The sequence below is a fragment of the Chrysemys picta genome, chromosome 22, assembly GCF_011386835.1.
Source record: "Chrysemys picta bellii isolate R12L10 chromosome 22, ASM1138683v2, whole genome shotgun sequence".
Taxonomy (NCBI): domain Eukaryota; kingdom Metazoa; phylum Chordata; order Testudines; family Emydidae; genus Chrysemys; species Chrysemys picta.
The window spans coordinates 11,210,554-11,238,271 of NC_088812.1; the positions used below are offsets into that span (position 1 = coordinate 11,210,554).

The following is a 27,718-nucleotide window of genomic DNA, read 5'->3' on the forward strand; positions in this document are numbered from 1 at the left end:
ATCCTATCTGATGGCTATTTGGTGCCCCCTCTGTGAAAAGATTTTGGGTGGGACTGGGTCCAGTTCCTGCTTATCACATCATAAAAACCACCATCCAAGCTGGCCGCTCGTTGCAGTCGGAAGGGTAAAGGTCTGAATGTAGGTGGAGACTGAACTCCTGTCTTCATCAGAGCTCCCCTGGGCTGTGCTGATGGGGAAACTTGTACTGGAGCTCTGCAGGTGAGCACATGCTGCCAGTCAGGCACATTTCACCAGCACAAAATTAACCAAAAAAAAAAAAAAAGGGTAGAAAAGTTCCAGAAGAGCCACATGCCACCTTCCTAGTCTAACAGACACTTGAACTGAGACAACAGCTCTTTGTACCAATACTTTATACTGTCTTTGCAATGTCTGTTTCCCTCCCCATCCCTGCATTCAGCAAGAAGAGCAACCCAAGTACGAGGACAACATCTACATGTACATCTACTTTGTAATCTTCATCATCTTTGGCTCCTTTTTCACCCTGAACTTGTTTATCGGTGTCATCATTGATAACTTCAATCAACAAAAGAAAAAGATAGGTCCACTTTTTTTATTGGTTAAAGAGGCAGATCTGGGCTATTTGCAGGACAAAGAGATTAATGGATTTTAAGGTCAGGACACTCCTGCATAATGCCACCAAGGAACTTCACTCAGTGATTCTGCTCTTGAACCTCATCGCTTAGAACTTGGCAACGCAGACTGTTTGTGATTTTTAACAACCCTTATCGACTTGCCTCCAACACCTGTTTAAGGAAGGGGGCTGGGCAAATAAGTTGCAATAAAACAAGAACCAACTTAATCTTTGCCCAAACTTTAGTGAGGTTCAGAAAAGTTGTAGATTCCCCTAAACACACCTTGATTTTCATTCATGTCTCTATTTTCTAGTCATGTCTTTATTTCAGCCCTTCAATTCCAGCCAAGTGCAAAGCACTACACTTAGGAGAGAAAAATCAAATGCACAAATACAGAATGGAGAATAACTCGCTACGCAATAGTCCTGCAGAAAAGGATGTGGTGGGTTATCTTAGAATCATAGACTATCAGGGTTGGAAGGAACCAGGAGGTATCTAGTCCAACCCCCTGCTCAAAGCAGGACCAATCCCCAACTAAATCATAGTTATAGTGGATCGATCACAAACTGACTGAGTCAACAGTGTGGTGCTCTATTCGACACTGGGGAGGCTTGATCTAGAGAACTGTGCCCAGTTTTGGGCACCACACTTGAAGAAAGATGTGAACTAACTGGAGAGAGTCTAGAGGAGAGTGAGAAAAATGACGTTAGAAAACCTGACCTATGAGGAAAGGTTGAAAGAATTGGGCATACTTAGTCTAGAGAAAGCTGACTGGGATCATAATGTTCAAATATGTAAAAGGTTGTTATAAAGAGGACAGTCATCAATTGTTCTCCATATCTACTGAGGATAGAACAAGAAGTCATCAGCTCAGTTTGCAGGGAGATTAGGGAAAACTTATTATAGGATAAACAGGCTACCTAGGGAGCTTGTGGAATTCCTGTCCTTTGAGGTTTTTAAGAACAGGTTAGACAAATACCTGTCAGGGATGGCCTAGATGTACTTAATCCTGCCTCATTGTGCGGGATGGACGATATGACTTCTTGAGGTCCCTTCCAGCCCTATATTTCAGAGTCTATGAAATTCCATAAGAGAATGGAAGTGGGATATGCCAGAAGTCTGTCCCCCTTTCTCAGCCGCTCTCTCTGCCTCTTCTTTCATTCCAAGCCTGAAGTGAGGGAGTTCCGCAGGTAAAGCAGCCGCCAAACTGGGTTAGCAGCTGATCTGCAAGCCAGAGTAATTTGCAGAATAACTTCAATAATTTTGGGCTCTGGTGCAAATGATTTATATCAAAAATAGTTACCACCAGTTTGCCCCACAGCTTGTAGCCTGATAGCCGAGCCTGCACTGTGATCCCTTTCCCTTACTGTGCACGGACTGATTATAACCAGCTTTCTTCTTGCTTCTCCTCTTTTACTTTGGAGGTCAGGATATTTTCATGACAGAAGAGCAAAAGAAATACTACAATGCCATGAAAAAACTGGGCTCAAAGAAACCTCAGAAACCTATTCCCCGGCCTCTGGTAAGTGTGTGATTTAACGGGACCCAAAGGAACAATAACTATAGGGCTGATTTTCGACAGTGCTCAGCCCCCCCCCCCCCCCCCCCCCCCACCAGTGCCCATTGCTTTCAAGAGTCACTCTAGACTCCACACTGCCTTGTTATACTGCAGGTGTAATAATCCGAGAAAGCCATTATATGTCTGTCTTGATTTGCCAGCTGGAGCCAGTCCTGAGAGTTTAGCATCTGAGAGGAAGGATGGCCCAATGGTTACAATGCTAGCCTAAAATTCAGGAGACCGGAGTTCAATTACTTGTTTTACACGGACTTCCTGTGGGGCCCTGGGCAGGTCACGTTAGTCTCTCAGTGCCTCTGCTCCCCATCTCTAAATGGGGATAATAGCACTGGCCTTCAAGGCTCTCAGCAAAGAGCATGGATATGCTGGTGGTAAGGTTTTGGCAGCCTGTAGCACTGGTAATTACATTTCATTACAATTACTTTGTACTGGGCAAACCGGTTGAAACTATAGTAAAGAACAAAATTGTCAGACACATAAATGAACATAATTTGTTGGGGAAGAGTCAACATGGTTTTTGTAAAGGGAAATCATGTCTCCAGAATCTTCTAGAATTCTTTGTGGGGGTCAACAAGCACGTGGACAAGGGGGATCCAGTGGATATAGTGTATTTAGATTTTCAGAAAGCCTTTGACAAAGTCCCTCACCAAAGGCTCTTAAGCAAAGTAAGCAGTCATGGGACAAGAGGGAAGGTCCTCTCATGGATTGGTAACTGGCTAAAAGATAGGAAAAGGTAGGAATAAATGGTCAGTTTTCCAAATGGAGAGAGGTAAATAGTGGTGTCCCCCAGGGGTCTTTACTGGGCCCAGTTCTACTCAACATATTAATAAATGATCTGGTAAAAGGGGTAAATAGTGAGGTGGCAAAATTTGCAGATGATACAAAACCACTCAAGAAAGTTAAGTCCCAGGCAGACTGCGAAGAGCTACAAAAGGATCTCTCAAAACTGGGTGACTGGGCAACCAAATGGCAGATGAAATTTCATGTTGATAAATTCAAAGTAATGCACATTGGGAAACATAATCCCAACTATATATATAAAATGATGGGATCTAAATTAGCTGTTACTACTCAAGAAAGAGACCTTGGAGTCATTGTGGATAGTTCCCTGAAATCATCCACTCAGTGTGCAGCGGCAGTCAAAAAAGCAAACAGAACGTTGGGAATCATTAAGAAAGGGATAGATAATAAGACAGAAAATATCATATTGCCTCTATATAAATCCATGGTAAGCCCACATCTTGAATACTGTGTGCAGATGTGGTCACCTCATCTCAAAAAAGATATACTGGAATTGGAAAAGGTTCAGAAAAGGGCAACAAAAATGATTAGGGGTATGAATAGGGGTGCCATATGAGGAGAGATTAATAAGACTGGGACTCTTCAGCTTGGAAAAAAGATGACTAAGGGGGATCTGATAGACCTCTATAAAATCATGACTGGTGTGGAGAAAGTAAATAAGGAAGTGTTATTTACTTCTTCTCATAACACAAGAACTAGGGGTCACCAAATGAAATTAATAGGCAGCAGGTTTAAAACAAACAAAAGGAAGTATTTTTTTCACACAATGCACAGTCAACCTGTGGAACTCCTTGACAGAGGATGTTGAGAAGGTCAAGACTATAACAGAGTTCAAAAAAGAACTAGATAACTTTATAGAGGATAGGTCCATCAATGGCTATTAGCCAGGATGGGTAGGGATGGTGTCCCTAGCCCCTGTTTGCCAGAAGCTGGGAGTGGGTGACGGGGGATGGATCACTTGATGATTCCCTGTTCTGGTCATTCCCTCCGGGGCACCTGGCATTGGCCACTGTCGGAAGACCAGATACTGGGCTAGATGAACCTTTGGTTTGACCCAATATGATCGTTCTTATGCTCTGGGGTGTAAATTGATCATATGTTGGAAAGCCGGCATTTTCTCCCAAGTCTGTAGACACTGGAATAGTGAGTAGAGCCTCCCAAAAGAGGGGATACTAGGCTTGGTAGATCTCTGGCAAATTGTGTCCCTTTATCTAACTGATAGATTTGTTTGTTAGCAGTCCTTGCTAAACCTTTTCTCTGTGTGTGTTTCCCCTCTCCCATACATGGCTCCTCTCCTGTAATGCAGAACAGCATCCAAGGAGCGGTCTTTGACTTTGTCACTCAGCAAGCATTCGATATATTCATCATGATGCTCATCTGCTTCAACATGGTGACCATGATGGTGGAAACAGACACACAGAGTAACCGGATGTCAGACATCCTGTGGTGGATCAACCTGGTGTTTGTCATCCTCTTCACCTGTGAGTGCGTGCTGAAGATGTTTGCCTTGCGACACTATTATTTCACCATTGGATGGAACATTTTTGACTTCGTGGTTGTGATTCTGTCCGTTGTGGGTAAGTGGAGTAGCTAGTGGAAGTTTGCACATTGGATAAGGTTGTCTTCACTAGAAGTAGGTGTCTGCAGGATGGTGTGAAATGGAATGTGACCCTGTAGTTAAAGAGGAAGACACTGGAGTCAGGACTCCTGAGTTTTATTTCTAGCTCTGGGAGGAGAGCCTGATCTAGTAGTTCAAGCAAAAGGTTGGGAGTCAAGACTGGTGTTTCCCGGCTGTGCCACTCGCTCACTGCGTAGAACTGGGTAAAACACTTTTCCATGCCTCACTTTCCCACTATAAACCAGGAATATAGCCTGCTTCTCAGGGGTATTATGAGGCTTAATTAATTAATGCTTATAAACCACTCAGAGACTGGCATGCTCTAGTGCCTCTAGACAAAGTATTATTCATTTTTTGTCCTCAATCAATGAGGGATTTACAGCTTCTGGATTCCAGTTTGGGTTGGAATTAATGGTGAAACTGGGCTCCTGGAATTCACTTTTTGTATTCAGAGTGGTATTTCTTTTATGGCAAATGCATAAATTACTCCAGAGTCACTTGAAAGATGGTGTTCACCCTACTGGAAAAGTCCCCATATCTTTGGACTAACCTGGCTCAAAGCATAGAGATTGTCCTTCAGCCCCAATTGGAGCCAGCTTTGTCTCTGTCTCTTGGGCCCAGTTCCATTGATTTCTATGAAAGTTAGGAGCCTAAATACCTTTGAGGCTCTGGGCCTTAGTTTTTAAAATTAACCTTGCAATAGAATGTGGGCCCATAGGCAAATACAGTGTGGGCTCTATATAGTTCCTCTTCTCCAGATCTCTTTCATTTAGTGCGAATAATAATTATTGCCCCTTAAGATCCAGGGGATGAACAACCAAGGAAACACAAGTCCAAATGCCTTCATGCCCTTGAACCTTAAAATCCCAAGAAGTGCCAGTTTCAGGTCCTAGCTGTCTAAATGTGGCCCCCCAAAATTGAGGCATGTAGAACAAGAGGTCCCTTGTGGAAGTTTGAGCCAACTTTTCTGTGCTAGCACTGCCAGTGTTCCCTTGCCTGGTTCTGGTAAACAATGGAGACTGCAGGCATTTAAGTTGGGTTATAACATCTTCCCCCTGCCCTCTTCTTTAGGAATGTTCCTGGCTGATATCATTGAGAAGTATTTTGTGTCACCCACTCTCTTCCGAGTCATCCGACTGGCCCGTATTGGCCGCATCCTGCGTCTGATCAAAGGGGCCAAGGGGATCCGCACCCTGCTTTTTGCCTTAATGATGTCCTTGCCTGCCTTGTTCAACATCGGCCTCTTGCTGTTCCTGGTCATGTTTATTTTCTCCATCTTTGGCATGTCGAACTTCGCGTACGTAAAGCATGAGGCCGGCATAGACGACATGTTCAACTTTGAGACCTTCGGCAACAGCATGATCTGTTTGTTCCAGATCACCACCTCGGCTGGCTGGGATGGCTTGCTGTTGCCTATCCTGAACCGGCCGCCGGACTGCGACCTAGATAAGGAGCATCCCGGGAGCAGCTTCAAGGGAGATTGTGGTAACCCCTCCGTGGGGATCTTTTTCTTCGTCAGCTACATCATCATCTCCTTTCTGATTGTGGTGAACATGTACATCGCTATTATTCTGGAGAACTTCAGTGTGGCCACGGAGGAGAGTGCTGACCCGCTGAGTGAGGACGACTTCGAAACCTTCTATGAGATCTGGGAGAAGTTTGACCCTGATGCCACACAGTTCATTGAGTACTGCAAGCTGGCAGACTTTGCCGATGCTTTGGAGCACCCACTCCGTGTCCCTAAGCCTAACACTATTGAACTCATCGCCATGGACTTGCCTATGGTAAGCGGGGACAGAATCCACTGCCTGGACATCCTGTTTGCCTTCACCAAGCGTGTGCTGGGGGACAGTGGGGAGCTGGACATCCTGAGGCAGCAGATGGAAGAAAGGTTTGTGGCGTCTAACCCTTCCAAAGTGTCTTATGAGCCCATCACGACCACGCTCCGGCGCAAGCAGGAAGACGTCTCGGCAGTGGTTATCCAACGGGCTTACAGGGTTCGCTTAGCAAAAAGGGGCTTTATTTGCAGGAAGTCTGCCTCTACTAAGCTGGAAAACGGAGGAACAAATCGGGAGAAAAAAGAAGGCACCCCGTCCACCGCATCCCTCCCATCCTATGACAGTGTAACTAAACCTGAAAAGGAGAAACAGCTGCGGGTGGAGGAAGGAAGACGAGAACGAGCAAAAAGACAAAAAGATTTAAAGGAATCCAAGTGTTGAGACAAACAAAAATATGTTGTACAAATTTTAAAAAATTTGCAAGCGAAAAGATTGTTTACAAACTTCACAAAATATATCAATACGGAACAGCTAAGGAGACACCTGAAGATCTTATACCAAACGTAGTCTGCTTATTGTGTGACAAAGTTGCATCTAAAAGCAGTGACCTACCGCCTGTTTAAAGGACCCTTCTAAATGAACATTTAAAAAGGAAAAAAAGGATTTTCTATTGTTTGGGCAGGTGGCTACTGCATGTTCCACATCAATCAATGCAACTTGGGACAAACAAGCAAAATAAAAAACACACACACACACTAAAAAACAAAACCCGCTGCTTGGATTAATATATCTCCCAAAGCAGCCAAAAATTGATTATTTTCTCATTTTGTTGATTTTCAAAAGAAAACCCAGAAGTCACGATGTTAAAGGGTTTGTTTGTTCATGCAAAACTAATGTGCATTCCTGCATTTAGTTAAGCAGCAAAAAAAAAAAAAAAAAAAAGGCAAAATAAAAACTGAACAAAAAAGAAACAAAAAACCACCCATTTAGCCCATGCCATTTGATTGTCATAGTTTATTTGGTATTTATTATCTTGCATACTACTTTCTACATGGGCTTTACTTGGTTTGGGAGATGGGGTAATCAGGTATCTTCAGCCTGGAAACTTGCTCAGGCTGATTTAAAAAAAAAATGTGCTTGTTCAATGCATAGAAATGATTTGCATGATGGCATGCTGTGACCAGGAATCATGCATGAAGAATCATTAAACCACAAGACACTCAATACTCTTCCACAACAGTTGGTTAAGCCATAAGTTCGAGGCACTCCACTGACTAACACACACTGTATTTGGAGGTTAACCTTAAATATAATCATGCCCTTCACCAATATTTACCAGTTTGTAACAATCTCTTTCATACACCCTCCAGTAGGAAAACAATGAAACAAGCAGATGAAATTTGTGTGTGTGTGTGTATGTTTAACAACCTGTCATTTCCATACAGCCATCTTTTGCACATTTAAACAAATAATAATCATACAGAAAGAAAAACCTAAATATTGTTCTGGATCCCATCTGAGGAGAGAATATGAAATATTCCAGAATGGCACTGCAAACCCAAAATCTAGGGCTTAAAAAATACCAGTCAACAAGGTCATTTGTATCCTGTAACATTAATTCTTATTCAGCCGCCATACTGCGGCAGGCACTTTTTAGTGTAGAGAGAACCATGCTCTGTAGGAAACAGCATATTGTCTCTGCAGGTGCAATTTTGGGAACTTGGATAAAGCAAAGGGGACGTGTAACTCACAGCGTTTTCATAGATTCTAGGACTGGAAGGGACCACGAGAGGTCCAGTTTAATTGTGTCCCATGTTCATCAGAGTTGTTGCTTTCTTGGGGTGGCAGCGGGGGCTGAGACCCAGGTGGATTTGTGAAACTCTGAAGTCTTCTTTATGTTCTTCCATCATTACTACTTTTTGCAGCTTGCACTTTGATGCTCCATGGTTTTCCTTGCTTCTGTAGCCGCAAGGTTTTAAAACAAAGTGGAACACATTACAGTTGACAATAAAATAGCAATGTGACATGGGGCACGGTGCTGAAGACCAGGTGTCTGATGTCATGTGCCTTCACCTTCTTTCTGTTTCATATGTTGTCATACTGTAGTAACTAAAAGGTCCTGCAGATTGGGTAGACACTAGAGCTACCTCTCAACTAGTCTGATCACTGAGTGGTAAATTATTCTGTGGGAATGTCACCAGGAAAGCTCAAACTTTTGTGTTTCTTCATAAGGATATGAGACCCTTTAATATTCTCTTTCAGTGTCCTCCTCAATCAATAAGCCAGCTGTCAGTCACCACTCTAGGTGATATTTTCTCAAAGCAACCTTGGGAAATAGATCTTGCCAATTGGAAAAGGTAGCAATGCACTGAAACAAGTCTGTTTTCCAGCTGCAGCTTGTGTACTGGTTAGTGTTACATTTTGAAAAGGGGGGGGGGGGTTTATGACATTACTGCATTGAATTTGTAATATAGAATGAAGAGAAACAGGATGACTGAATGTAGACCAAATAAAATGTATCTTTAAAAGGGCAAAAATAAGACAGCAGAACTTTTTAGATGATAGGAGGCAGTTTAGTTTGTATAATCTCACAACCCAGATGACAAGTGTCACTTAAAAACAAACGCTATTTGACAGACATCTGTGCCAAGTTGGACTGTATAAATGCATAGTCTAGCCCTTGTGATGTCAGTGGAGGAGTTCTTCTGGACTGGTGAACACAACAAAGGACCATTTCAACCCTGTTAGATTTACCCCACTTACTACTAGGCTATGGTGTATAATAAAGATGAAAACTACATACATATGTACAGGCTACATTGTAAACAGCACAAAAAAAGCTGAAAAGTGTGGTTGAACTTTTTAAGAAAATACTATAAATACTGTAATATATCAGTTTATTTTATCGGCATGCCTTTTTATAAATACAAAAATTAAATAGAACGGCGTCTGGCTTATGCCATTGTCCATGTTTATTTTTAATTTTTAAAATATTTTCCTTAGATTTTTAGATGTTGTCAGCCAATGTACATTCCCTCCCCCCCCCAAAAAAAAAACAACCCTACACCCCAAAATAGATAACAAGAAAAGCTTTAGTGCAAATTACCTTTACAACGACAAATATTTTTGTCATTCTAATGTGCAATAAGTTCTCTGACCATTTCTATGCAAGATTTGGCTAAATTACAGAATTGTTGTTAAGTTGGGCTATCAATCTGTATGTGAAGGATGGTACATTTACTGCTCATGCTGGCAACTTCATTGAGCTGCTGGAGTCATTTTAAGTAAGACTTTTCTGCGATCGATCTCTCTCTTTTTAACAGTTAAACTATTTATCAGTCTCTATTGAATACAAAGGCCATCAGTCTTGCTGAAAAATAAAATGAACAATTTCTCCAACTGTTCAGGGACAGCAGAGTCCATCCTCCTGCTCAATTGAAAATTTCCTTTTTTTTGTTTTATTTTTAAACTTTTCCTTTTTGTAGCAAATATCCCTCAGCCACAGTCCACAGGGTGCTGAGAGAATTGTTCTGCATCTTTGGGAACCTTCACACAGTGGGGCTGGAAAGGAAGCTTTGGTCTGAAATGAAGCGGTCAGGATAGCTTCATACACCATAGCATTGCATAGAAATGCAGATACAGTGTGTGTGCGGGGGTGTTTTGGGGTTTTTTTTGTAGTAAAGTCCTTGGTGTGGAATTTTTTATTCCAGATTCAGGGTTGTGGGCATAAAACAACAGGCTGCTGTTGGATTAAAATGCCAAAAGAGTGAGGCTGTAACAAGTGGTTCCCCCTCCCTTCCCCCCCAGGACGTGTAAAATCCTCCCTGTGGTTTTGGTTCATTTATTACCCTGTTCTTAAAAGGGCTGGGGACGGGGGAAAGAAATATCAGTTCAAGTTGCTTTACTCACTTTTCTGGTCTATTTTCCCTTTTTTAAAAAAAACCATACAAATGCTAATGTGGAAGAATAAGAAAAAAAATAAAACCATGAGCTGATGTAGTCGAGGTCACACCCAAACTTTTGCATTATTTAGTTTTCTGTTGCAACAAATGTTAAAACTGTGCCAGACCAACACTGAAGACCAGCACATTGGAGGTTGCATGGTGGCTCATCCTGCTCTAACCCAAACATGATTAAAAATTACATTACTATAATCCAAAAGAAAAATGAAATAAACAAGGTAAGGGTGTCTTAGTGTCCATTTATTTGACTGGTTTCCCCCTCCTCACCCCATTCTTGCTGGGTTCTTTTTTTTTTTTTTAAGTGTATAAAAGTGGCACAAGACCGACTTAACTTGTGTTGCAGGGGAAGCTAGTGGAAGTCGTTTTGTTCCTGTTTTTAATGTTCACCGTGAGAGATTTGTGGCCTGTAGTGGCTCTTTGCTGGTATCTAGCAGACCGGTCGCTCTTAGTGCCAATCCGCAGCCCCCTTGGCATTTTCATCAGCGGTTACTGCTTTGATTGGGCACAGTGACTGCAGCATGTTGATAGCAGCTGAGCAGGTTGGTGGCCTTTGTGAGGCCAAGTGGTGGCTTTTGGTTCATATCTTAGTGAACGCATCACGGAAAACACCATCAAAACCGGCCCCTATTCACTGGTAGGCTCAACGGAAGCTAAAGATTGACGGCTCTACAGCCCCCTCTTGCTCCTGGGTGTAGGGAACGCTTGCTCTGTCAATGTGCAGGAAACTTTAGTCTGCAGCACTCTCAATCCAATCAATTCACTTTTTAAAAGACATAAGCCCAAATTGTACAGAATACGTGAAATCCCCAAGCATCCACCAGCATACCTGACATCCCCAACAAAGAAAGCAAGGGTGATGCAGGATCGCTGCAGCAGAAGGGAGAGAACCCCGATGCTCCTGTCACTTGAGAAACTCCATTAAGGGTAAGCCATAGGGGAGCCTGTGAGGCAGCTGAGGGTTGCTGAATCCATTCAGTGGAGCGCAGTAGTACTCCTACACTGTTGCCTCTTTGGTCAGCTTCCCTTTGTACGCTTTTTTTCTTTCCAATTGAAGGGCAAGGTAGTGCGTTAGCTTCGTGTGCTAATTATGTCTCGCTGGAGGCCAGGTTTTGAGTCAAAATAGTTGCAAGTCAAATCATGTAGGTGTTAGTTTAAAATAGGTCTCCCTCGAAGAGGTTCCCCCCACCCAAACTGCAAAGAACAGAAACCAGACCAACCCAGAACTCTGATTCCCTAACATGGGTCAGTCTCTGGTCAAGAAAGCCTGGTACTGGACTAGCTGTGGGTACTACAAGCCAGGATTGTGGGGCATTACATGAACTTGGTGGGAAGCTTGCACAAGACCTGGCTGTGCTGTACTGCACCTGGATTTGACAGCCACTTTCAAAAAAGAATGCTAAACAAATTACCAAAAAAAGTTAAAGGAGGAGAAAAAATCTTCAAAATTTGCCCTTTGCAAGTTTGTTGTATGTTGTGATTTTATAGAGAGGTGTGTGTGTGTATGTGTGCGTGCGTGCGTATGGAGGGTGTATTCTGCATAGGTGAGGTGAGGAGTGGTGTCCAGTGGCTAGAGCAGGAGACTGGGAATCAGGACTCCTGGGTTCTATTTCCAGCTCTACCGCTGACATGTTGTGTGACCTTGGACAAATCACTTAACCTCTCTGTGCCTCAGTTGTACCCATCTGTCAAATGGGTTTATAATTACCTACCTCACAGGGGTGTTGTGAGGCTCAATTAGTTAACATTTGTAAAGTGCTATTTAGATGTGCACAGTAGAATCACGGACTAAGGGGGAAATGAGATGGTACCATAAATGCTGCTAAATGCGTCATTTTTAAACTGCATTGCGCCAGTGAACCCAGCTTCTCAACAACGATCAGGGCAAAGATTTTCTTCCTTTTACTTTGCTTACGGGACTTGTTCTGGATACTGTGTTGATTTCCCCCCTCCCCATGCTGTATTAGCCTTCCCCTTTCACCCGCCCTAGATTTTGTTCCCTGTTCCGTTTTCCATGAAGAAAGGAGGAGGAAATAATTGGTGTTTTGGAGAGCGGGGTAGTGAAAGAATGTAAAAACACAGTGGGCTGGAAGTCTGAGAGTCTGAATTTTGATTTCCTTTGTACTGTACATCTTTTTACTTTGGAATTTGCAATAAAAAGGTATGTCCATCTTGTTTTAACCTCTTCTCTTGCATGACCTGTCACACTGTCACCCTTCAGCCGCGGCTGGCATGGCCCTGCATAACCAACACCCCAGAGAACCTGGAGTTTACATGGTGCTCACTGCTGCAGACTAGGGGAAAAGCTGGATGGCCCTTCAAATGGATTGCAGGAGGAGGTGCTTATAGGCCCATGCCAAAGAGAGTGTGCTCTACCTCTGCCATTACCTAAGCTGCCAAAATGTCCCGTTCCCCCCTCCCCCCTGCTTGCACTGAAGTCAAACTGTACAGGAGGCACTGAGCACTTTCCAGGATCAGCTTCAAACTGGCTTCATGTACTTTATTTAAACACACAGACCCTGTGGGCCACAAGAGAGAGCTGGCAGTTGGATGCAGCTGTGATAGATTCTGTGCCGGGCTCTCCTGCTGGATTGCTGTGGGACCTTGGATCTGTCACTTCCCCCTTCTGTGCCTCTGTTTCCCCTTCTTTGAGCTGGGTTAATGAGCCTGACTTCCTTTGTAATGAAGCACCATGGGCATGATCCTTGCAACCATGAAAGTCAATGGGTTGGAGTTTTAAAAATAAATCTTTTCTTCAAACCTGCACTGAGCTACCGCAGTCCCCCTCATGAAGAAAAGCCTCTATTGTTACACCCCTAAGAACAGCAGCCCCCCCCCCCCCGCCTCCTGCACAGGGGCACACGGGGCCATTCTGCTCCACAGGCTGGGTGAAATCCCTGTATTTTATTCAAGCTGGTGCAGCAGCGGGGTATTAGATGGTGAATGGCAACGGGATGTCCCCTCCACACCCATCCAGCGTTGCAACCTGCTTGTCAAGCATGGTGGCTTGGTCAGAGGGAGGGTGCAAAATGCTGCAGCATGCGGGGTGGGGTGGTAGGGCAGACGCATGATGACAGCTAGGCGTGTGGCTGGAAGGTTTCTTGCTCTGACAACTCCAAGTTGCCTCTACAGCCAACCCCTTCAAAGCATGAATGTTGGCCACTTGACCTAAAAGGATTTAGATGCATCAGACCTTAGAGGGGGACAAGCCAACAGTCCCAGCAGTAGAGCAAGATGTCTCTCTCCAGTAAGAGGTCTCTCTCTCTCTCTCGCAAACTCTCTCTCTAAATGTGTTTTGCCAACATGTCCCAGCGTTAGTGGTTTTATGTGAAATTATTTGTTCTGGGATATTTCTGGTCATTAACACAATTTAATGGCTAGTTATGATTTTTTTTTAAATGTTCTTAAGGACACAATTGCTGCTACAACTTGCAGGGTGAGGAGGGCTTTTTTTTTTTTTTTTTTTTTAAACTTCCAGCTCCAGTAATTTCACACAACCTGCAATGCAGGTGCCTTTGATTGTTTTACAACAAGCTGGGTGCAATAACCGTGTGCGTCCTTCATTTCAATCCAGGGAAGGGGGAGTGTACAGGCATTGGCACATAGTCCTCTGTACAGAAAAGTTCCTTGCCTCCCCCGTGCCACATTGTCTGGAACAAGATGCCTTGGAAGGAGGACTACATTGTGGAAAATAGGAACTAACCTTGAGTGAAAGTCGCTGCTCTCCAGCTCAGAACCGGAACACAGCTGGACAGAACCACTCCTCAGCGTGGGCAAAGCTGCCTCCAGTCAATGCTACACCGAGTCATTGCTAAGCTGCAGTGCCAATAAAGGGGGTTAGACTTGAGCACAGGGGCCTAGAAGAGGTGGAAGACTGGCCCTGGTTTTGTCCTGTTTACATACAGCACATGGCCTGGGTGCAGAAAGAGGGGCCCATCGCTCAGCCTCCTAGCAGCTAGGCTAAGCTGGATAATCGCTGGATACAATCGAAGGACAAACCAGTCTGCACAGCTCATGGGAAAGGCAACCACTAGTGGCAGTTTTATATAAACAACTTACTTGGCTCCAGCGAGCCCAGTCGGGGTGGGGCATTGTGCTGAGGGGGTGTGGGAGGGAGGAAGAGACCTAGGGGTTGAGCGTAGGGGCCGATCTGGGCAGCTGACAAACAGCATGGGTCACTCAAGGGTGAAATCCTGCCCCTAGTGAAGTCACTGGCTAAACTCCCATCGCCTGCAATGGGGCCAGAGTGTCACTTGTGGATGTGGCTGGACCGCGACATGTGATGATGAAAGGAAAAGCAAAGCAAAAGGACGAGCTGGGTGCCTGGTAGTGAGCAGCGGGCGTGGCACGCAGCGAGCCTGGCCAGGGGCTGCAAAGCCCAGGCCCTTAACCCCAGGAGACATCGTAATGAACTCCACGGCTGGAGCAGAATGATCCGTGCAGCGTCGAACAGCGCTAGGCGCCGCGTGGTGCGGAAAGTAAAGGCAGCACCGCCAGAAGACGCCACCTTGCAGCTTCTGCTTAGTGACGAGGGGTTTTGTTCAAAGGTGAGCAGTGCAGCAGGAACAGGGGCTTTGTATGGCATGGATGCACGCTGCGGTTGTTTAGTGTGTAAGGCACAATGAGGGGACCTCTAATGCAGACCCCACAGCAGCGTGGGGCACGGCGCAGACACACCCCAGAGGGGAAAAACCAGAACTAACAAGCAGCAAAGAACGGTAAGGGGGAAAGAGGGCATCGGGGCCCAATTCAAAACCGGCGTGTAGGGCTGCTGCCTGCATTGTCCAAACAGCCAGAAACCCAGCCAGCTGCGATGGGCCAAGCCAGAAACAAGCGACTCTTTGTCCTAGCCTCCAGCAAGGGACTAAAGCAAATCCAGCTCGCTCGGGTATCAAACCTACGGCTCTCGCTGTATGCCGGGATGGAATTAATGTTAATGCTAAATGGCCGCGGTGCTGAACTCAAATGTCTATAGCTAGAAAAACCAAAGCTGATTGAAATCACCCTTTCCCAAAAAACACCCACAATCGTCCGGTTTTTTTCTGCTTTGTCACGGGTGAGGCCGGTGCCTGATGCACACGTAGAGCTGTCGTGGGGGCTGAGGCCGGAGGGCCCTGGGGAGTTCAGTACACGCCACCTGCAATTGCCCTGGGGGGGCTGAGGGGGGGGCACATGGGAAGAGGTAGGAGGAGCCTTTGCACAACCCTAGTTTTGCCCATTCTTTATCCATCAGATGGTAAAAGTTCTGCACCCCCCTACGCACACTTCGAACGTCTGCGCAGGGAGAGGTCAGAGGCCCTGCTTCAAAGCCTCAGGCCATCAGTTATAGGAGCGCTGCTGAGTCGTGGCCGTATGGGGCATATGAAAGGCTAGAGCAGTTGTGTGTCTCTCCCAGCCCGGGCAGAAGGTCAGTCTGGGATGGGGCAGGTGCTCAGCTGGTGGGAAGTGGCATAGATCCAGTAGTGGGCTGACCCTCCAGCCTGTGCTCAGTACCGTTACTGAGCTGAACGGCTGGGGAACGCCAGTACCTTAGTGCCTCAAGAGCAAAGTGCTTATGAGCTCACTGGTGTCACAGGGCCAGGGCCGGCTCCAGGCACCACCTTGCCAAGCAGGTGCTTGGGGCGGCCACGCCGGAGAGGGGCGGCACGTCCAGCTGTTCAGCGGACAGTCCCACACTCCCGCTCGGAGCGAAGGACCTCCCGCCGAATTGCCGCCGCAGAGCGCGATCACGGCTTTTTTTTTTTTTGCGCCGCTTGGGGCGGCAAAAACCCTGGAGCTGGCCCTGCATGGGGCACAAGATTTAGGCCTCTGAATAGGCCCCTATGCCATTTGGGCCACTGGTTCAACAGCTGGATTGGCCAGGTGCTTGTCCTGCTGACAGCCCACGTGGGCGCAGCAGCTGTGAACGAGGGCCCCTGCCAGGAGAAAGCGCTGTCTGGGACGTGCCGCAAGCCCAGCGGTGCCATTTCACCTTGTTACAGGAGCCCCGAGCCCTGTGAGCTGCGCTGCCCTGGCCAAAGCAGCCCAAGGGACCAGCTGTGACCCTGGGCGTGCAGCCAACACGTTATTTACTCACTGACTGAAAACACCTAAAAAAAAGCCTGCAGCGAGCCCTGTACCCTGGGGGGGGGGGGAGTGAAAATGACCCCGCGGCTCGGGTGCCCTTGCCAAGGCCTGCGCCAGCCTGGGAGAGGGCTCGCAGTGCGCGGTGCAGGTGGGTCTGCTACACAGCCACCAGCTTCCCAGCAACGGTGGAGCGATTTGGTTCCGGAGTCGTGGTAAGAGTGAACTGCAACGCTAGGGTCTCCTCCCGCTGAGTATGCCTGAACCCACAGGCTGTGGCTTGCCAGCTGCCATCAGCCACGAGCATGGGGCCCCGGGGACAGAGGTAGGTCTCTGCCAGACCCCAGAAGCTATAAGTCTTGGCACATCAAGGCCTTGCCCTGGAAGAGGCTGGCCAGGATGATCTGCCCCCCCCCCCAGAACTAAACAGGAAAGTCAGGCTCCCCCCATCCCTACAATGGAAGCAATCCCCTCTGCTAAGGGACCTGTACACCACTGGCGTAGAGAGATTGCAGATCGGAGAATCAGGTCCATCATCTTTCAATAACTCTCAGTGCAATGGATAATTAACCCTATGTTGCTGGAGTGTCACTCGGTTGGTTGGGTTTTTCAAACCATAAAGCAGGCCGCTGGAGGCTGCTTGTCCTAGGGGCACAGATCTGATCCACGTGCTCCCTGGCTCTCCCCTTGGGGAGTGAGCCGCTGCGCACACATCACACTGCAAACAGGCACCCGGCCAACTCCTCCTTCGAGCTAGAGGACAAACGTTGTGGAATGTGCTTCTGTTACAGACTGCCACCCGCCAGCAGCTGGGGGTAGGCAGGAAATGGGACATGGTGACGAGGCATTCCCCAGGGCCTCAGGAGGAGACACAGCTGCATTCAAAGCTGTCTTGGTGCCAGGGTTACCATAGCTCAAAAATAAAAAAAGAGGACCCTCCACGGGCCCTGGCCCCGCCCATTTCCCCACCCCTAGCCCCTTCTCCACCCTAACTCCGCCCCCTCCTCCCTTCCACTCCCAGCCAGGGGGAAAGGGCTGCCCCAGTGCTACCGGCTTCAGGGTTTGCCGGGCAGCCCCCAGACCCTGCGCCCCCGGCCGGCGCTTCCCCAGTGCAGCTGGAGCCTGGGAGGGGAAGCACCCAGCCGGGAGCGCAGGGTCTGGAGGCTACCCAGCAAACCGTGAAGCCGGTAGCGCTCGGGCTTTGGGCAGCCCCTATGCCTCCGGACCCTGCGCCCCCGGCCGGGCACTTCCCCTCCCGGGCTCCGGCGGCGCAGGGTCTGGAGGCATGGGGGCTGCCCGAAGCCGGTAGCGCTCGGGCAGCCCGGCTCTTAAACAGAGCTGAAGAGTCGGGGAGGAGCAGAGCTGCCATTTTCCCGGACATGTTCGGCTTTTTGGCAATTCCCCCCGGACGGGGGTGTGACGAACTGGGACTGTTCTTACTGTGGTCTGTGAATGCTGACAGGGGAGTGTGGCTAGGATAGTCTGCATTGGGGGATGGGAGACTGCCCGAAGGAGAATACCTGGGCATGTAACATGAGAACCCAGGAAGGGGTTAGAGGCCAGGTGACACCTTTGCCCCGGGAAACTGAACAAAGGCTGTGGGAGGGGTCGCTGAAGGCAGAGGGTTGAAAGCTGGCTGGTGAGATGGCTGGGAGGCAGAGATGGCTCTGACCTCCCAAGGGGGGCTAGGATGCCCTGGGACCCCAAGATGGACCTAACTGAGGGGGGTCCTGTTGTCTGTGCCTGCAAGACCTGTCTTGGACTGTATTCCTGTCATCCAAATAAACCTTCTGCTTTACTGGCTGGCTGAGAGTCATGGTGAATCGCAGGAAGCCGGGGGCGCAGGGCCCTGAGTTCCCCCACACTCCGTGACAGGGGGTTTGAGTGCCGAAAAGCCGGACATGGCCGGGAAAAAGAGGACGTATGGTAACCCTAGGCTATGAACACCCAGGCCTGGGCCTGCTGAACTGTTACAGATAATAGTGAAGTCACCTCCGCACCAGCTTTTGTATCTTTCAGGTCTCTTATTCGTCACATTAACCATGCAGGTGTTCTTGGATCGAAAACAACCACTTTCCTCAGCGCCAGGACAATGTGATTAGTAAAGTGTACGCTCCAGCTCTTCCATGCTGCCCGAAAGGGTTAAACCCTCCACTTCAAACAGCTGAAAGCCCAGGGGTTTGAGAAACCAGAGCCACTTTTTCCTGCCTCTCCAGAGGCTGCAGCCAGGCGTTCAGGACACACGACTCCGGGTTTGCTTTTCTCCTTGTAGCAGGAGTAGAGGTGACAGCTAAAAGTAGGATTTGGGGGCCTCACAGCACAGAAAAACCTCCACTGCAGATGCATTACTGCAGCGTAAGTGCCTGAGTCAGCACGGCTGGGAACTGCTCGGCGCGGCCGTAAGACGAGCCTGGCTTTAGCTCTGGCTGCAAGAAGCATTTTCTGTCCAGTCACAGTTTTAGAACACAGGTTACCGGATCACCGGAGAGGAAATAGTGGACAAACACCCCCCCGCCCCCGCCCCTTTCACTCTGCCTACGTTGTTACTGCCCCTAAGAGACTGAGCAAGCGAACACCCTTGAAAGCACTGGCTGGCCTGCGGGGGGGAGGAGGGGAGGGTGCCTCTGTAGCAGGATCACAGCAGGTGGAGCAGGACAAGTACATCACATGGGCTCAGAAAACATGGAGGTAAAGTGAGGCTAAACAAGGCTCCGAAGGTGGCGCAGAAAGAACCGGGCCGTAGCGACTGCCCCTGTTCTGAAGCCAGGGGAAGGAGCGCGCAGTAAAGGTTCTCTCAGCTGCCTACAGCACCGACTTGCTTGGGAACCGGAACTGCCAACCCCAAGCATTCAAAAATCACGAGTCAGGTCTCCAAAAACCATAAACGTGGGGTCCTTTGTGTTTTCATTCTGGTTCCCGAGCCTGCAGGTTACTGGCCCATCCCATTTCCCACACAACCTTCTGGGCTCGAAGCCTCTTAAAACAAAAAGAATCCCACCCACGCACCCCTCCGATTCTCATATGGTCACTTGACTCTAGCAGCCAGGGCTTTAAGAAAGGACATCAAATATCACAAGACTCAGGCTAACACTGTGAAAATTGGCATCCCTTGGAAAGTTGCTTCCCAACCCCTCTAACTAGGTAGGACCCCTCGCGCCCCACACTGGCTGGCTAAATGCTGCAGCCAGGATGGTCTGCCTCTCTTCAGGGAATCCAACATCTTTCTCCAGGGTGGCTTTACGCTGTGCCCACAGCAGCGCTACCTAGTGCTAATCTTGGGGCTGCCATTGAAACAGCCTCACTGAGCTGTCAGGTCTGGAGATCAAACTAGATTTGGGGGAGAGGCAGAAAGAGAGTCAGTTAATTGCCTCCCCCTGTCTCCAAAACCTACAGGGTCCGGAAGTGTGTGTGCATGGAGCAGCTCTGCTCCCCCTAATGCGGAGCAGATTGGAGTCTAAACAGAGACTCGGCCCACGTGATTTGCTACTGGACAGAGAGTCCCAAGGCAAACCAGCTGGATGGATTGGACGTTACTCTCCAAACGATCGCTCTGCCCAGGGCCTGGCTAACCAGGAGTTGGGGCTGTACCAAGCTGCGGTGTTGGGCTCTTCCCGCAGCTGCCTGCCTGCCTGGGAAAGGCGATCAATCAGTGCTAAGGTCCAGAGTCATTACAGTTCTGGGAACACAAACAATGAGGTCAGCATTCTGGGAAGCAGCAATGAATCAAACACACAGAGACGCCTCGAAGTGAGCCCTGAATCAGATACTAAATCACCCAAGTCTAAAGGGCAGGGGGTTGGGTTGGGCAACCAGCCAAAAGGGCCAGCGTGCAGGGAAGTTGGTGAGTAAGGATGCTACTTGTTCCAGGAGGGTTTAGCCTGAGGATCCCCAAACCCTTTGCAGACCGTCATGAAACCCCTATGGGAAGGAGGCTAATAGGAGCGGGTCCATTTCACAGACAAACGAGACATTGAGAGACTATGGGTTAAAATTTCTAAGTAGTCACTGTCTTTAGAGGGGCCAAATGCAGACAGCTTGGGCAGAGCACTCACGGCGTTAGCCGTCCTCTGAATCAGGCCCAGACTCCTAAGCGTGGCCACAAAAGACCGGATTTCTAGAAGTGCTTGCTCCCAGCCATGCCCCATTGGGAATATTTAGGTGCCTATAGGAGAGCCACTGGGTGCTCAGCTCTTTTGAAAATCTGGCTGATGAGTAAATGTGCCCGGAAGCATCTGCATTCATGCCTAACTTTGTTCCAGCCCAGGTCAAACTCCAGCCCTTGTAGCCTGCTGCACCTGGCCTGTCTCATGTCCTCGCCTGCCATCCTGGCTCAGATCCCTGGCCCATCGCCATCCCGCATCCAGAAGGAGTTCACACTCCACTTCTAAAGAAGAGTGGGAAGGGGGTGATCTCTCCCTAACGCACCTGGTTAATGACCCGATGCTTTCTCTATTTTTTATTCCAGTCTTACCTCCGCTGAGTGAAAGCCACTCGCCCTCAGCTGTGCGATAAACCAGCCAGCAGCCAGGCCTCTAGCACCATGCTGAAAGCAGGTTCCCTCTGACCCCAGGGCTCTGTGCCCTGCACCGTGTGTTGTCATTGGCACCAGTGAGACGTGGGACTACAAGGCGATCGTTCTGAGCGGACAGCGTATCACACCCACCTTGCACGGCTGGAAACAAGGTTGCACAAGGCGCAGGGCAACCAGGAATCTGGCTCCATCAGCCCAGTCCTAATTTGCCCCCAGCGCATGTGCCTGCTCCCGTGAGCAGCTGAGTGTTCCCTGCACACGGGTCTCCATGGCTGTTCTGTAACGACGTGGATGGAGAGCTGGAAGGGCACAAAGGCAAGGTGCCTCCCAGCAAGGGCCAAGGGGAGCGGGGGGGGGGGGCTGGGAAAGCACAAAGCTCTTTGGGTGGCTTTGTCACCATGGAACGGAGTCTAGATCAGAGCCCCAGGAGCCTGACAAGCGCGAGGGGCTTTTAGCCCCTCCGTAGCTGAGACGCTCAAAGCACTTTACAAACACCAAGGCCTTAGCCCCCGGGGGGGGGGGAAGTGGGGGAGAGTAAAGGTGACTTTGCGCCGCCCAAATCCTGTCTGGTCCAGAGTCCAGTTTGGCTCTGAGCATAAGTTCAAGCAAGCAGCCCCTGGGGGCAGTAATGTACAAGCCTTTCCTATAGCATGCTGGGGGAGGGTGTGTGTGTGTGTGTGGGAGAGAGAGAGAGAGATGCAGCTAGCCCTAGGCCAGGGTTCTGAACATATCCAAGACACACTATTGGCGTGAAAAATACTGCAACTGTTTACAACCTTACTTATCTCCCAGCTCAAAAGGTAGCATGGGACGGTTAGTGCCACAGTGGGGCATTGATCCAGTGATGCGCTCACAGCCCTCAGAGGCAATGCTCTGGAGGGGAGGAAAAACACCCACAAGGAATTCTTACTACTGAATCACCCATACTAATTCCTACCTGCCCCTGGATTTCTTGGGTGTCTCCCAGCCCAAGTACTGACCACAAGTGACTGTTCTTAGCATGTGGGAACGGGCATGATCCCAGCCTACGGCTGTTCAGATGCAGAGCAATCTCCCACCACAAACTCCCCTCAGGAGGAGTCACCGGTCGCTCCGGATCGATCCCATAAGAGGGAGGTAGGATGACGGAACTAGCTCTTTGCCATCATGCACTAGGGTAAAATTCCTGCCAGATCAATTCTCTGCAGGGCAGAACGACACTCTCAGGTCCTAGATTCTATGGCCTGTGTTTCAGCGATTGCTAAGAGCCAGGACTGGTACAGCGGAAGGGAAATAAGGCACAGAGTCAACCACCAACTGTTAAGAGCTGCCTGGACCGCACCATCCCTGAGGGATTGTCCAGCAAGCCAACTCCAGCAGAACTCTTAATTGGGTCTCTTGGAAACCAGTTTGCTGGAAAACTGCACAGAAGCTGTGACACCTGCATTAATATAGAAGGGGCCGGCCAAGTCCCCAGCGTGCACCAGGCTCTACGGCAGGGGTCGGCAACGTTCGGCACGCGGCTCGCCAGGGTAAGCACCCTGGCGGGCCGGGCCAGTTTTATTTTCCTGCTGACGCGGCAGGTTCGGCCGATCGCGGCCCCCACTGGCCGTGGTTCGCCGTCCCGGGCCAATGGGGGTGGCGAGAAGCAGCGCGGGCGAGCGATGTGCCCCCATTTGGTCTGACCCAGTCTAGCCATTCCTATGTGCTGGGCAAACTCTACATCAAACAATACGGTACAGCTACGCATGCCTTCCCTCCCCAGGTTTAGCAAAGAGCTGGTCCTGCAGGAAACCCTCATTTTTCTCTCATCCTTTTTGTCCAGCTCTGCCACAAAGCAAACCCCCCCTCGGGGAGATGAGAGGGTCAGCTCGTAGACCAAAGCTCCCTGTCCCTTGCAGCTGACCCCTATGTCTTCCCCTATCCCACACGTATGGACTGTCCCTCCCTTGTTTCTAAAACTGTGGGCAGCAGAGCCCTGTTACCTTCCTTCCTGTCTGCGAGAGGCACAGCAGCGGTGCTCAGGGGAGGGGCAGGGAAACTAAGGTCTGCCAGCGCTGGAAAGAGACAGAGCTCTGGGACTGCAGGCAGCAAGGGAAGCCGGTAAGTCGCTCACAGTGATGGTGGGAAGTTGATCCTACCCGGAGCCCTTGGGCTGCTGACTTTAGAGAGATAGTTGAGGTGCCTATTCCTTAGGGCGCAGTGACATCTTGTGACAAGTGCTGGGATATACAGTAACAACAGTACAGGACCTGCAAACATAAGAATGACCAGACTCAGAGACGGGAGCTCCATCTTGCCCAGTGTCCCATCTCCCACCGCAGCCACTCGGAGATGCTTCAGAAGAAGGTGCAAGAAATGCTGCAGGGGCAGATGTGTGCTATCCTGCCCTCTCCCCCAGGGAAGTTTCTCTTGGGCTCCCCCCATAGCTAGCTAGTGGCAGGAAGATTTAAGTCGTTGGAAGGGCTCAGAAAATAGCAGGCTTTGAAGTGTGAAGCCACTTTGCAATCTCACTCCATTGCACACATTTATATAGCAACCAAACCAAACTCCTGGGCTCGATTCCATAAACAGGAGCATTTGATTGGCTGCGCCCCATGGGGCTGTAGATGGAAAAGTTTCAGGTTCAAATTACGGCTCCCCTTCAAAGCTGGTGTCGTCGGAAGCATCCCCATCCAAACTGTCCCCTAAGTCTTCATCTAAAATCAAGGAATAGTTGAGGTCGTACTCGAACAAGGGGCTGTGAGCCGCACGCTCAGGCCGGGGCCCTGGGTTATGATGGGAAGGCTCCAGGGAGTCTCGGTTCAGGGTCCAGAGGAAGGAGTAAATAGCAAGTACCATGAGGACGCAAGAGGTTAAAAACCCTCCGATGAAGCCAGAAGCCACCGGATTGAGCCATTCAAAGAGGCTCCTGTTGTACGGAGGGAGTGGTTTCCTTTCGATGATGAGGTCGATGTCACCCCAGCCTTCCTGCATCGATCTGCTCGCCCTGCGGGATTTCCCACCTGCTCGCCCAGCTCTGATGTGCTGGTTTGTCTCGCCATATTTCTCATCCTCCTCCAGCAGGAGCGAGGAGGTCAGATGTTCCACCCCCTTGTGATATTCTTCCACGTTCCTCTTCAGCTCAAGGTTCTTGTCCTGATTCAAGTTCTTGCCCAGCTCCTGGGAGATGTCAGGGCGCCCAATCTGGCGGAGAGCTCGGGAGAGACGGTCCCAGTATACTGCATCTCCTTCCACCTCGAGCCACTGGGTCAGGACGTCTTTGCACTGTTCTGTGCTGACGATGGCTCGCCGGTGGCGGGAGCGGATTGGGTTCTTCGCCTCGGAGAGTCGCTCCAGCGCTTTCTCCATGTTCTCCTCAGGGCCGGTGATCTGAGTGTAGAACTCATGACATTCCTCCGGGGAAAGGAGCTCAGATATGCGGCCCATCATGTGCACTCCTATGTCATCAGCTGCCGTATCCTCACATGAACCACACGTAACCAGCAAGAGAAGTCCGATTCCTACGGTCTGAAACATCACAGAAGAACGGGGACCAGAACCCTGAGCAGAGAGAATGTCAGTACAGGATAAGGAGATCTGGGGCTAGACCCATGTAGGAGATAGACTCAGCATCCCAACGCCTAACTTTAGGTGCCTAAAACAGATCAGTCCACGTCCACCCACACAAAAAGGGGGTGGGGCTGCCCAGTCATTAGCACACTCACCCCACATGTGTTCTGCCTGTGGACTCATCTCCCAGGTGAGTTTCTTCACCACTGGGCTATAGTCACTCACACTCTCTCTCTCTGCCCCAATGAGCACTCAAGTACGCGCACCAGTGGAAACTTAGGTGCTAACGACGTTAGGCAGCAGCTGAGCAGGGGTTTTGAGCACCTAAATTTTGGATTGAGGCACCCAAGTCTTTGCAGATCCAGCCCCCGCACTCCTGAGTTTAACAAAAATACATGAGCGAGGACGGTCATTGGGTTAACCATGGAGCCCTTCTATTGGCAAGGTTCTGAGGGTCTTGAACAGCCACCCCTCTCCTTGCCTGGCCTGCCATGACCACAGCACAAGCTGGTGGGACGGAACAAATACTGGCCCCGAATGTGCCAGGTGGTCAGGTTCCCGGCTCTGCCAGCATCAAATGGTTGGCTCCAAGACAGAGCTCCCAGCCAGCAGTGCCCTACACGGGCCCTGGCACTCTGTCTGTGTGTGTGTGTGTGTGTGTGTGTGTGTGTGTGTGTGTGTGTGAGAGATTAGTACTAAGTAGTTACCAGATCAGCTCCCTGCTCAGCTGGTGGGGAACGTGGCTTCACGTGGAATTTAGAACCTGGAGCCTACAGCCTGATGTCACAGGGCTGGATGTTCAGACTCATCCCCCGGTCGGGGGGGGGGGGGGGGCCGGGAAGGTAGAGGGACAGGATTTCAAGAGCTGGGAATAAAACTCTCAGGAGTCCTCCATCCCCGTCCACTGCTCTCAGCACCACCCCATGCTCCTTCCCCAAATTAGGGGGTGTGCGCACGCATGTTCCTTTTCAGATCCAAAACTGGTGCAGAACAAAGGGAAGATCTGCAACAGTTGGAGAAAAGCTGCCGTTGAGTGGGGCACCTGTGTGTAGTTTAATTATCCTTAGCTCAAAGTCACAGGGCTTATGCCACAAGGTGGCAACACAGCTCCAGAAAAGAATATTTCTGCCAGGATCTGTGTGCTGTAGAAAACAAGTGATGAATTACAGTTCTCACCTGGCCCCTGTGAAGGTCTCTAACTCGGCACTATCCTTGTTTATCAGACGGTGAAAGAGAAGTGACTCAGTAAGTCTGTGGCAGAGCTAGGAACAGAACCCAGGAGTCCTGGCTCCAACCCTGTATCTCAGCCACAAAACCTCACACAGACAAGTAGGGTGGGAAACTCTAGAGGTCAATGTAATCTGGAGATCAGATTATCCTTTAAAACCCTATTGGACTCCTGGAGAAAGTCAAGAAAAACCACGGCAGATTTCAGAGGCCGTAAGTACGATCTAGTTGTCAGAGCACAGGGCCTGGGAGCCAGGACTCCTGGGCTCTCTGATCCTCACCCGGGAAGTAGGTGATCACTTCTCCCAGCTCTAGGGGAGGACATAGTAGTTGTGCACCAGTAAATAGTTTAGCACAGGAAGTGAGGGATATCTTATTCAGCTGATGTTTCTAGGGGAGTTGTGGGGGGCAAAGTATGATTGTTCATGGTGGAATGCAGCCAGGACACCAAAGTTTCAATCCCAGAAAGCACAATGGGATCTTTAGTAACCATGAATTGCTAGGATCTTGGTTTAAAAACCCCACCCAAGGACTTGGATGAAAGCCAGAAACCTGCCTCAGACAGGGCTGACTCTAACTTTTTTGCCGCCCCAGGCAAAAAAGAAGAGTGCCGTCCTGCCGTAACACCCCCCCCCCCAAGCGCCACGCCGCCGACCCCTCCTCCCCCGCCAAATTTGTCAGTTTGTGTGTGGATGCTAAAATCAAATTCTATTGACAAAAAGCGAATCTTTCCACGCCTAATTATATTTTAGAATACTGGATTAGAACACTAAAACTGTACTAGTTGGGGGCTGCAACCTTTGCATGACCCTTTCTCCGTATACAATAGAAGAATAAGAAATACATTCAACTCTCTCAGCTTTAGATATTCTGCTACTATAGACACTCTGGTCTTACAAACTATGTATGGCGCCAGATAAGAGAAAGGGAAGGTTTAGAATGTTAGCCAATGTCATATGTTTTATATAATAAATACAGCTCTCAGTTAAGCGCCTCCAAAATGCTTTTTACTTACGTTACATGGTTTAATCAAGGCGAAATAGAATCTCAGTGTTCAGAAACATTCCAAAGAAGAACAATGTGGCTGATGCTTAGCTAACATACCCTATGCACCAAGCTGCAGCTGACGCCGGAGGTCCCTAAGGCTTTGCTGACTTTTGGAATGCAATGGTCTAAACAAGATAATAAACTAGTTACAAGTTTATTACAGGGTGCGTGCGAGCCTTGTGAAAGGTTTGCAAAACCACATCACAGATAATAGACAAGAAGTAATGCAAAGAAACAGGGAAACCCCTATGCCCAGTACCTATAGAAGCAGAGTGCTGCTTAGATTTTGAGAGACAGCTGACCAACTGCATTCCACCTCCCAGACAGGTGGTAACGTATTGTTCTTTGCTTCTCAGTGCTGGGTACCCCCACGGTTCCACCAGAGGGGAGAAGGAAACTTTCTAACAGCCACTGCATTACCGCAGAATAGTCAGGGCACAAGCACAACCTCACCATGTCCCCTCTGCCCTAGCAGCGTCTTGTTGGGTCTGCTCTGCAGCTGGTGTATACGGCCCCTGCTCTCGGGATATTCTTTGGTGTAAGGGGCCAAAGTGGTTGCAGTGGAGGGATGAATTCCCACCGCTGTCTTATCTCCTCCTGATCCAGATGCACCGCTATAGCTCTGCACACTTGTGAGGCTACTTCCCGGAGCCCCCCTGCTCCCTTTTAGATCCAGGGAGAGGGCACTGCCATCCACGAGACGTTTCCCCATATCTCCTTCAGGGCCCTAGAATTAGACATCTTGCTGCAGACGAAGTTCTGGCCAGTTTCCAGGCCAACCCAGGCCAAATTTGGTTGGTTTGAACTCAAAGTTCAAACCAGGCCCCAGAGACTGAACCTAGAAGCTCAGACCTACATGAAATGAAAAGACTTCACGTGAACCAAAACAGTTGATAATATTCCCCTGTATCTTCCCCAGTGCCCTCAGATCCCAGCTTGAATCAGAACAGGAAATGCTAAGGCACTGTATGAAATAACTGGGCATGGGTCCCCA

The 27,718-nt window shown here is 49.1% G+C and overlaps 2 protein-coding genes across 6 annotated transcripts in view; one reads left to right on the forward strand and one right to left on the reverse strand.

Moving 5' to 3' along the window:
- Positions 1–7,134, forward strand: part of SCN8A (sodium voltage-gated channel alpha subunit 8) — a 112,652-nt gene extending 105,518 nt beyond the window's left edge. For 4 of the 5 annotated variants that reach the window (XM_008173858.3, XM_042857397.2, XM_065576479.1 and 1 more), the window contains 4 exons: positions 419–556; positions 2,011–2,115; positions 4,277–4,547; positions 5,660–7,134. In XM_008173858.3, the coding sequence (XP_008172080.2) occupies positions 419–556; positions 2,011–2,115; positions 4,277–4,547; positions 5,660–6,807 (1,662 nt within the window). In that variant the 3' untranslated portion in view covers positions 6,808–7,134. Of the gene's footprint in view, positions 1–418; positions 561–2,010; positions 2,116–4,276; positions 4,548–5,659 lie in introns of all 5 variants that reach the window. The other variant, XM_065576476.1, reaches the window with a different exon arrangement.
- A 14,684-nt stretch (positions 7,135–21,818) lies between these two features.
- TMDD1 (transmembrane and death domain 1) lies at positions 21,819–24,846 on the reverse strand. The gene has a single exon (XM_065576298.1). It carries the CDS (start codon positions 24,415–24,417, stop codon positions 23,530–23,532), a length of 888 nt encoding a protein of 295 aa, XP_065432370.1. The 5' UTR covers positions 24,418–24,846; the 3' UTR covers positions 21,819–23,529.
- Positions 24,847–27,718: the final 2,872 nt, after the last annotated feature.

Coding starts and splice junctions, on each gene's coding strand:
- TMDD1 (XM_065576298.1), bottom strand. CDS start 24,417: ATGTTTCAGACCGTAGGAATCGGACTTCTCTTGCTGGTTACGTGTGGT.